General features: G+C 51.4%; 1 protein-coding gene across 1 annotated transcript; it reads left to right on the top strand.

The window, feature by feature from the left end:
• Positions 1-9,688, top strand: LOC110575876 (pepsin F-like). The gene is made up of 9 exons (XM_021684899.1): positions 1-56; positions 1,106-1,268; positions 4,211-4,328; positions 4,425-4,543; positions 5,903-6,102; positions 7,588-7,704; positions 8,609-8,753; positions 8,844-8,942; positions 9,369-9,688. Exons 1-9 carry the CDS (start codon positions 4-6, stop codon positions 9,519-9,521), a joined length of 1,167 nt encoding a protein of 388 aa, XP_021540574.1. The 5' UTR covers positions 1-3; the 3' UTR covers positions 9,522-9,688.
• The last annotated feature ends 1,294 nt before the right edge of the window (positions 9,689-10,982 follow it).

Raw genomic sequence — 10,982 nt, 5'->3', positions numbered from 1 at the left:
AGCATGAAGTGGTTTGGGGTCCTCGGTCTGGTGGCCCTCTCAGAGTGCTTAGTCACGTAAGTACAGGGCATGCAGGTGGCATCAGCTCTCTTTCTGGGCTCTTTCTTGCCCTCTTATTCTCCTGCCCATCCATGGATAGAGAAGAGGATATAATCACTCCCAGACTGTCTTAAAGTTCAAGGCTCCATTTATTGATCAGTAACTTACCACATGCACTGTGGGGTCCAGGTGACTTGAGACAGGCCTGTAGGATTGTACAACTCCAGGAGTGCCAGTCATATCATGAGCTGTATGAAATGGCACCCCTTGGAATTGTTCAGTGCACAACCTGTGCAACTGTAGACATGGTCCTGTCTAGGAACAGCATTTTTCCTGCATTTGTTTCTAGGTCTTCTCTCTGCTCTCACTCCATTTTCATATGTATATGTCTCTGTCTTTTTGGATGTCTCTCTCCATGCAAAACTGTGTTTTTCCTACTTTGAGTCCTTCTTGTTTCTCTATCCTCTTAATTTCTCTAATTTATTCCCCATCGCCTCACTTCCTTCATAACCCCTCTCTTTAGGTTGAGCCCTGGAAAAAGATCAAAAGGGCTACTGGTAGGCCCAGTTTTGCCTCTAACAAGCAGTGTGACAATAGCCAAGTCACCAGCTCCCTATAAAAAGAGGATGATGATTTCCATTCTACCTCCTTCCCAGGGTTTCTTTGAGAAAGACACAGAAAGATGACAGTAGCAATAGTGACAACTGCCACTGTCAAGAGTTCCTATCTGTCAGGTGCATGATAGCCATCATTTTGCTTAACACCCCAAACATTCTATGTGAGGGGGTTATTATCATTCCACCTTTTTGTAGGTGGGAAAACTGAGGCACAGAAAGGCCACATGGCTTACCCAAGATTACACAACAGAACCTGTATTCAAACCTAAGTTTACTGCCATAGTCTTTCCATGGTGTTGGGTGGCCTGTCCTGATGATAAGATGACATCATAAAAATATTTGGAAAATATGGTAGGATTACAGCATGAGATGTAATGGTTATATTGTAACACAGGGCAGGTGAGATCGCTGTCTCTCATTTGTTTCTCTTTCCCAATGCTGGCTTAAAGAATCCCTCTGACAAGGATCAAGTCCATGCGAGAAAACCTCAGGGAGAAAGACAGGCTGAGAGATTACCTGGAGAAGCATCCTTACAACCTGGCCTACAAGTTTGTTGAGTCTGTAGATCCGGACCTGGGGGTATATTATGAACCCATGAGGAACTACCTGGATGTAAGTGTGGTGGGGAGGAATTGGGGGGAAGCGGGGGTGCGGAGGACTCTCCAGAGCAGACCCTAGGGCTCCGGCCAAGTGCTGGGGTTCATCTGGAAGTGTGAGCAGAGATGCTGGGGCTGGGGCTCCTGCAGGCAGAAACGCCGGGGAACAGGGACCCCCATCCCCAGAGGAGAAGTCACCCCCACCCTTAACTCCTGGTCTGTGGTGACCAGGTCCAGCAATGAGCAGGTGACAGGAAATATCCATTTCGGTGCCGACGATACATCCCTGGGCATGTGTGCACCACAGCACTTGGCTTGAGGGATTTTGTTCTTTCTGAACTAAGCAAATCACTGAGTTAGAGTAGAAGGGTGAGCCATGTCTGCTCCAACGACAAAGCCCACTGCAAACCAAGTTTGACACCCCAGGCAGAAGCAGTTCAGCCTCCCCAGCCCCAAGAATGACACCAGTAAAAAAGTCATTGAGCGCCTACAATGTGTGAGGCCATAAAAAACTAACATAGATTGCTGCCTGTGTTCTCCTTTAGGATTTTGATGGACTCCTGTTTCACATTTAGGTCTTTCAACCATTTGGAGTCTATTTTTGTGTGTGGTGTAAGGAAATGGTCCAGTTTCATTCTCCTGCATGTGGCTGTCCAATTCTCCCAACACCATCTGTTAAAGAGACTGTCTTTTCTCCATTGGACATTCTTTCCTGCTTTGTCAAAGATTAGTTGACCATAGTGTTGAGGGTCCATTTCTGGGTCTTCTAATCTGTTCCATTGATCTATGTGTCTGTTTTTGTGCCAGTACCATACTCTCTTGATGACTACAGCTTTGTAATACAACTTGAAATCCGGAATCGTGATGCCTCCAGCTTTGTTTTTCTTTTTCAACATTCCTCTCGCTATTCGGGGTCTTTTCTGGTTCCCTACAAATTTTAGGATTATTTGTTCCATTTCTTTGAAAAAAGTTGATGGTATTTTGATGGGGATTGCATTGAACGTGTAGATTGCTCTAGGTAGCACTGACATCTTCACATATTTGTTCTTCCAATCCATGAGCATGGAACGTTTTTCCGTTTCTTTGTGTCTTCCTCAATTTCTTGCATGAGTATTTTATAGTTTTCTGAGTACAGATTCTTTGCCTCTTTGGTTAGATTTATTCCTAGGTATTTTATGGTTTTTGGGTGCAATTGTAAATGGGATTCGACCTCAGCCACAGCAACTTCTTCCTAGAAACATCGCCAAAGGCAAGGGAAGCAAGGGCAAAAATGAACTATTGGGACTTCATCAAGATAAAAAGCTTTTGCACAGCAAGGGAAACAGTCAACAAAACCAAAAGACAACTTACAGAGTGGGAGAAGATATTTGCAAATGACATATCAGATAAAGGGCTAGTATCCAAAATCTATAAAGAACTTATCAAACTCAACACCCAAAGAACAAATGATCCAGTCAAGAAATGGGCAGAAGACATGAACAGACATTTTTCCAAAGAAGACATCCAAATGGCCAACAGACACATGAAAAAGTGCTCAACATCACTCGGCATCAGGGAAATCCAAATCAAAACCTCAATGAGATACCACCTCACATCAGTCAGAATGGCTAAAATTAACAAGTCAGGAAACGACAGATGTTGGCGGGGTGCGGAGAAAGGGGAACCCTCCTACACTGTTGGTGGGAATGCAAGCTGGTGCAGCCACTCTGGAAAACAGTATGGAGGCTCCTCAAAAAGTTGAAAATAGAGCTACCATATGACCCAGCAATTGCACTACTGGGTATTTACCCCAAAGATACAAATGTAGGGATCCGAAGGGGCATGTGCACCCCGATGTTTATAGCAGCAATGACCACAATAGCCAAACTATGGAAAGAGCCAAGATGCCCATCGACAGATGAATGGATAAAGAAGATGTGATATATATATACAATGGAATATTACTCAGCCATCAAAAGGAATGAAATCTTGCCATTTGCAACGATGTGGATGGAACTAGAGGGTATTACGCTGAGCGAAATAAGTCAATCAAGGAAAGACGTGTATCATCTCAGGAAACAAACTGAGGGTTGCTGGAGTGGTGGGGGGTGGGAGGGATGGGGTGGCTGGGTGACAGACATTGGGGAGGGTATGTGCTATGGTGAGCACTGTGAATTGTGTAAGACTGTTGAATCACAGACCTGTACCTCTGAAACAAATAATACATTATATGTTTAAAAAAAAAGAAGAAGAAGAAGAAGATAGCAGGAAGGGAAAAATGAAGGGGGGGAAATCGGAGGAGGAGACAAACCATGAGAGACTATGGACTCTGAGAAATAAACTGAGGGTTCTAGAGGGGAAGGGGGTGGGGGGATGGGTTAGCCTGGTGATAGGTATTAAAGAGGGCATGTACTGAATGGAGCACTGGGTGTTATACGCAAACAATGAATCATGGAACACTACATCAAAAACTAATGATGTAATGTATGGTGATTAACATCACATAATAAAATAGAATTTTAAAAAAAGGGAAAAAAACTAACATAGGGTTATCATTATTGTTAACATAGGGTTATCGTTATTGTTAACATAGGGTTATTGTTAACAAAAGGTCTCATCCCTTCTCCAAGAATGCATAGCCCAGCCTGAGAGACAAGCAGAAAGTAAATGAATGTCAAGGAAAAGGGCCAACTGCATGGTATTGATGTTCTATTTTGAGTTCAGAGGAAGTGGTCTGGGGTAACTTAGGAGGGCTACCTGGAGGAGGAAGCACTCAAGCTGGGCCAAGAAGGGTGGAAAGGATTTAGTGAGCTGCAGGGGACACTGAAGAGCTTTTCAAATGGAGGCACTGGCCTGAGTAGAGGCTATAAGGTAGAGTGGTCGAAAGCTGATTTCAGGACACCCGACAGAGGCAGGCACCCTGGGGGTCAGGGAGGACTAGGGCAACCTGCCTTAACCATCCCTTCCTGGCCCCTGCAGCTGGCCTACGTCGGCACCATCAGCATTGGAACACCCCCGCAGGAGTTCAAGGTCATCTTTGACACGGGCTCGTCTGACTTATGGGTGCCCTCCGTCTACTGCTCCAGCCCTGCGTGCGGTGAGCGCCTGCACCCGTCTCGTGCCCCCCCCCCCCAACCCTGCCCCGTCCTCTGTCCTTGGCAGGCTGACAGATGCTCACCTCCTGTGTCTGCAGCTAATCACAATGTCTTCAACCCTCTGCTGTCCTCCACCTTCCGGATCTCGGGCCGACCCATCCACCTCCAGTACGGCTCCGGGAGGATGTCAGGATTTCTGGCCTATGACACTGTTCAGGTAACGTGGAAACCAGAGGCTGAGGAAGGCTGGCCCGGGGAGCATTGACGGCTTATAGGATCAAATGTAGGGTCAGGTGGGAGCACCTGTCTTTCTCAAAGTCCCCCAGCCTGCCCTGTGGGGCTGGCTCCCTAGGGAGACAGTACCCCTCGCTGACACATGGAATCCCAGAATAGCTAACCCAGAGAGTGGGTCACCGTGCTGGCGGGGCTTGGAGGCATGGATTTGCAGCTCCTTTCCCCTTGGTTAGCTCAAGGCTGATTTGGGGGGAACAGGGAGAGGTGTGGAAAAACCACCCACTTTTATATTTTCAGCACGGTGCTGGGTGCTTTCATAGTAAGAACTTGTTTGATCCTGCACCAGCCCTACGTGCTAGGCACGGTTACTACCATCACGCAGATGGGTGAATCGAGGGAGAGGGAGTGCCTTTCCCAGGGTTATGCACCTGCTAAGTGGCAGAGCTGGGATGCGAAGCAGGGCTCACACAGATGGGGGATGTTTTGGAGAAGAGGGCAGAACTGATACGGAGCCTCTGGGTGCAGCTGAGGATCCAGGCACCCAGGCAAAAAAAACCAAGGCCCACAGAAGTGGGGAGGGGGGCTGACAAATGGGTCCTTACCCTTGGGGGCCTCTGAGACTCTAATAAAAACTATGAGCTGCCTCCCCTAAAGTGCCTGAACACACACACACACACACACCAGCATATTTCCCAGGCAGAATTTTCCTTTTTTTTTTTTTTTTTAAGATTTTATTTATTTATTTGACAGAGAGAGACACAGCGAGAGAGGGAACACAAGCAGGGGGAGTGGGAGAGGGAGAAGCAGGCTCCCCGATGAGCAGGGAACCCGATGTGGGGCTCCATCCCAGGACCCCGGGATCATGATCTGAGCCGAAGGCAGACACTTAACGACTGAGCCACCCAGGCACCCCCAGGCAGAATTTCCTAAGAGCTCTGATGGCATGTGGTATAACAGGCATCTCTCCTCGGGCGGACATAGAATCCACAATTGCAATGAATTCACTCCATTTCTGTCATCAGATCATAGTCATGCCCAAAAGAAGACTATCCTCCTCTCTATTCTTTTTGTCCTCGAGTGGAAACAATTCAGTCCCACTCTGAGTCAGTTTCCCCACCTGTAAAAAAAAGGGGGGGGGATGACGTCAGCAGGAGGAGCAGGTGTTGGTTAAAATCCCCAGGGTCCACGCACACAGAACCTATATCTCTGTTCTGGCTTGTCATAGCCAGCCGAGGTCCCCAAGAGCACAGCCACACCTTGGTTTTTCTCTGCTGTTAGTGGCATCTCCCAGCCCAGCCCCACTTTCCAAACCTTTCCCTGGTGACACCCTCTTCTCCCACAGTTCGGGGGCCTTATCGATGAGTCCCAGGCATTTGGCCTGAGCTTGAGGGAACCCAGCAAGTTCATGGAATATGCAGTCTTCGATGGCATCCTGGGCCTGGGCTACCCCAGCCTCGGCCTCGGAGGGACCCTCCCCATCTTCGACAACCTGTGGAAACAAGGTCTCATTTCTGAGGAGCGCTTCGCCTTCTACTTGAGCAAGTAAGTCTGGACTGGACGAGCTGTTTGTCCAAATCAGCTGTAAGATGCTTCCAGTTACATGAAAAAATTGTAGACTACTTGATCCTGAAGTTTCTTGAGAGATAGCCTCATCCAGGGGTCAGCAAACTATGGCCTGGGGGCCCTATCTGGCCCAGCCCCTGTTTTTGTAAATAAAGTTTTATTGAGACGCAACCATGCTCATCTGTTTCCATCTCGTCTGTAGCTGCCATTGCTCTACAACCACGGAGCGGAGCAGACACAAGGGCTATCTTGCAGGCGGCAAAGCCTAAAATCATGATGATCTGACCCTTTACAGGAAAACTTTGCTGACCCCTGTAGTCCAAGTCCCTCATTTGACCGACGGGGGAACTGAGGCTCAGAGGGAAGCTTTGCACAAGATTGCCCAGGCAGGTGGCTATAGACGGGCTGTAGCAAAGGCCCCTGAGAGCTGAGGCCTCTGTGATGGGAGAGAGCCGGCCTGCGGAGGCAAAGTCCCAGGCAGAGGGAAAAACCCGTGCAATGGTCTGAAGGAGCACCCGAGGCCCAGCGAGGGGGCCAGTGTGGCTGGAGCACTGGGGGAGGAGGGGAGAGGGAATGGAGCCTGGCAGGGAGGCAGGGGCAAGGTTCCCCTGGGGTTCTGCACCACGTGGGAGTGGAGGCCTCTGGCAGGGGTGAGGCAGGGAAGAGACATGATCCAATTTCCATTTTCGAAAGCTCACCCTGGTTGTGTGCTGGAGAATGATGCAGTGGAGTGGAGGCAGGGAGGCCAGGGAAGAGGCTACAGCAGACTCTTTAGGAGAGAGAGGGTGGCAGCTTGATCCAGGGAGGTGGAGGGAAGAGGGAGAACAATGGAAGGAGTTGGGATATATGTTGGAAGAACGGGCAACAAGATTTGCCCATAGATTTGCTCTGGAAGGAAGGAGAGGGGTCAGCAGAGACATGTCCCCCCTCACTAACAGCGTGCTCCCAGGACCTTCTACATAATTTGCAGGAAGAGTGCAACATGAAAATAGGAGACCCCTTGTTCTACAAGTATTAGGAATTTCAAGACAGGGACAGCAGAGAGGTGGGACCTTGCTGAGCATGGGGCCCCACAGCCCGCACCCCATGTAAGCCCGGACACTCGGCTTTTCTGAAAGAGGACAGGCCAGACCTCTCTGGCTGGCACGTCCCCTGACCACATGGCCGAGTGCTCTGATCGCCGAAAGGGACTGGCAGAGGGGGTGGTCAGAGCCAGCCCTGCAGCCAAACTGTCCAGGTTTGAACTCAGCTTCACCATCCATTAGCCAGGCCTCAACCCCTCTGTGTTCCAACCTTCCTGTCTGTAGAATGGAGAGCAGAGGAGTGCCTACTCCGTGGGACTTTGTGACGTGTGGACAAGTGAGCCACGAGAAGCATGTCTTTAGACGATGCTTTAGACAAAGCAAATCCCCCCTCCCGGTTATTTTCCCCTCACAATGAACACTTCCTCCCTCCCCCTCTCAGAAAGGAGGAAGAGGGCAGTGTGGTGATGTTCGGCGGTGTGGACCACTCCTACTATAGCGGAGAGCTCAACTGGGTGCCCGTGTCCAAGGCCCTCTACTGGCAGTTGTCCGTGGACAGGTAAGCCCGTCGCTCTGAAGGTGGCCCCAGGTGATGCCCGCACACGGACACACATGCGCACACACAGACACATGGACACACACACACCGCGCACAGGTTCTAATAGCCCCACGCCTCCTGACAAGGTCCTGATACCAGCAGACAAAAGCTTAAAATGTCCTTTGGAAGCTTCCGTCGCCCGTGTCCTGCCCCCTGGGCTAGCTCAGGCATTGTCTGGCCAGGGGCCCTGGCATCTGAGCTGGGAGCTGGTTGAGCAGCCTGTGACTCCCTTCCTGTCATTCTGAGCACCTGCTGCCCATGCGAACCTCCATCTTCACTGTGTGGGCCCCATAATGAGCCAGACACCAGATATAGGTCTCTCGTCCCTCCCTCACTTACTGGTTCATTCATTCATTCAACAAACATATGTTCAGCATCTGCTGTGTGCTGGACACTTGAGGGAGGAACTGAGGATAGAAATTGCTCTTACAGAGTACATCTAACAGGGCAGATGTACATGAAACAAGTCACACAAATAGTGAATTTACCACTTTGATAGATGCCAGAAATGAGTAAAAGTATGCCGAGGTGACCAAGAGAGGAACCTGACTGAGTCTGGGTGTAAGACTTCCCTAAAGAAGTGACAGTGAAGCTGGAACCTGGAAGATGAGGAGAAATTAGCCAGACAAAGGGAGTGGGGATGGTTCTAGAAAGGGGTACCGGTACATTCAAAGGCCCTGAGGCACAAGAGAGCTTGGGACATTCAGGAACTGAAGGAAGTCAAAGAAGGTCAGTAGGATCAGAACAAGGGGAAACAGCTGTCAGGCAAGAGCTGAAAGGGTGCCCTGGGGTCAGCCAGGAAGGGGGTGGTAGTGAAGGGAGCCCCCAGTGTGACCCTGGTACCTGCTTTATCCCCGTCTCTCAGCATCTCCATGAACGAGATGGTTATTGCTTGTGATGGTGGCTGCGAGGCCATTATTGATACCGGAACCTCGTTGCTGATTGGCCCATCTGACGTTGTCTTCAACATACAGAAGATCATCGATGCCAAGCAGTCCTACAGTGGCGAGGTGACGGGTCATGCCGCAGGGACACTCTGGGCTCTCCAGGCATAGAAGGATCGGCTGGGCCAACCTTCTCTCTCGCTCTTTCTCTGACAGTACATAATTGACTGTGACGCCGTCAGCACCCTGCCTGACATCGTCTTCACCATCAACGGCATCAACTACTCAGTGCCAGCCAGTGCCTACATCCGGGAGGTGAGGAGCCCACCTTGGGACCTGGTCCTCAAATCTGGGACTTGCAGGAATGTGGGGTAGCAGCCGGGAGGAGGAGGCCCCCTGGAGGCCAAGCCACACCATTGCAGACGCTGCCGAGTGGCCGCGGAGGGCCCGCCTGGGGCGGGGAAGGCTGCCAAGAGAGGGGCTGAGCTCAGTCTTAGGGAGCGGGTGGGGGTGAGGAGAGAAGGAAAGGTATTTTCCGCAGAGGGAACAGCCGGAGCGTGAGTCACAGGAAAGACAAGGCAGAGTGTGAGGACAGCGGCAGAGAGTTCTGGTGCCTGCATGGGCACCCCACTTCTGCAGCTGCTCAGAGAGCCACGTGGCTCCCGGGAAAGGAGGGAGATCCAGCAGAGAAGGGCTGCAAGTGAGGGCTTGGGCTGACTGGTGAGTTTCTGTCTCCTCCAGGATCATCAGGGCACCTGCTACAGCAACTTTGACGAAGGCAAAGGCGGCCTGTTGCTCTCGGACTCCTGGATTCTGGGTGATGTCTTCCTGAGGTTGTATTTTACCGTCTTCGATCGAGGGAACAACACGATTGGCCTGGCTCCGGCAGTGTAAATGCTGGAGCTGCTTCAGGAAGCAACCACGCCCATCCCCCCCCCCCCCACACACACACACACAGTCACTCGGGGCATTCCCGCCCAGGGGCCATCCTGAACCCTGTCTGGGTGGGGCTCTGTAAAGCCTGCTCTCGGTAGAGAATAAAAGACCTCATTTTCCATGGTGCTGAAATGAACCAGCGCCTCTCTTTGCAGGGGGGGGGGGTTGCATCAGAATCAGGCAGGACTCCAGAATCGAGTCTGGACGACCCGTGAGAGAAGCCCAAGGGCAGCTGGCTTCAGTGAAGAGGGAAACTACTGGAAGGCTACTGGGGACCCAGGATGCAGGAACCAGAGCAGGTCCAGAGGGCTCGGTGACCCAAGAAATCAAAAGCCGTCAGCTCATTCTTTCTCTCCCTCCCTCTTTCGCTTCTCTCATCTTTGATCCTCTTCGCCTGGCAAGTTTATTTCCTCAGTCTTCTACGAGGGCTGAGGGCCGAAGGACCTTGCTGCTGCCCGCCTCGGGGCTTTCTAGCCTTAAGGGATGCAAACAGAAAGGAAGAAACCCCAGAGAGCAGCTTAGTACCAGGCAGGGCTCTGATTGGCCCAGCTCGGGTCATGTGTCCAGCCCTGGACCAACCATTGCGGCCCGGACCTGGGGTACTCTGATTGGCTCTCCTTGGTCACGTGGCCTCACCTGGGCTGTGGGTGTGATTGACAGTTTCCTACACAACCACTTGGCGGCGTGAGCTGAGGAGGAACAGTCCCCCAAAGAAGTGGCAGAGGTGTGTTCTGGACAGATGAGCGGGTTCCTGGCTGCCTCCCCAGTCGCCACCACCTCCACATTCAGAGGGACGGGAAAGGATCGAAAAAATAGATTCTATTCTTCTGACCGCAAAAGACCAGTTGGCAGTGGCCCTCTGCTGCAGAGGGTCTCTGAGTGAGGCTCTTCAAACTCGGATGGTTCCACCCTGGCCCCCCATAGCAAAGCAAGCAAAGGACTCCGGCCACCAGCTCGCTGCCACCCACACCTACAGTGTCCTTTCCAGTCCTGCTGCCCGAGTGACAGGCCCACGTGGATGCCTGAGCTCTCCCCACCCCTCCGAAGCCCAGCAGGGCCCTACCCTTGGCCTCTGAGACTGTCTTGGGGAGACTGACCCCATGTAAAAGGGGACCCACAGTGCACAAAGCCTTCAGCCTCCCAGAGCATGCCAGCCTGAGCCCCCTCCAGGCACACAGCCATGACACCATTTGGTGTGAGCTGCCATGGTTTGGGAAGTTTGGGATGGAGGCATCACTTCCTCCCACCTGGACACCCCAGGCGGTGGCCCAGGATGGGGCCGCAGGAGTCAGAAGGCAGAGGGAGGGAGGCCCAGACGGAAGAAGGAGTACAAAGGTGGAAAACAACGTCCTATCAAAGTGCATCGTGCTGCCATTAGTCCGGTGGGACAAACAGCAGTGACAGGGACTTTTCTTCATC

The sequence above is a fragment of the Neomonachus schauinslandi genome, chromosome 11, assembly GCF_002201575.2.
Source record: "Neomonachus schauinslandi chromosome 11, ASM220157v2, whole genome shotgun sequence".
NCBI lineage: Eukaryota > Metazoa > Chordata > Mammalia > Carnivora > Phocidae > Neomonachus > Neomonachus schauinslandi.
This window is presented reverse-complemented; position numbering and strand designations above follow the sequence as displayed.

Excerpts from the sequence above, each read along its gene's own strand:
- LOC110575876 (XM_021684899.1), top strand. The coding sequence starts at position 4 with ATGAAGTGGTTTGGGGTCCTCGGTCTGGTGGCCCTCTCAGAGTGCTTA. Across the intron at positions 1,269-4,210 it reads CCATGAGGAACTACCTGGAT|CTGGCCTACGTCGGCACCAT; the intron begins GTAAGTGTGGTG and ends TGGCCCCTGCAG. Across the intron at positions 4,544-5,902 it reads TGGCCTATGACACTGTTCAG|TTCGGGGGCCTTATCGATGA; the intron begins GTAACGTGGAAA and ends CTTCTCCCACAG.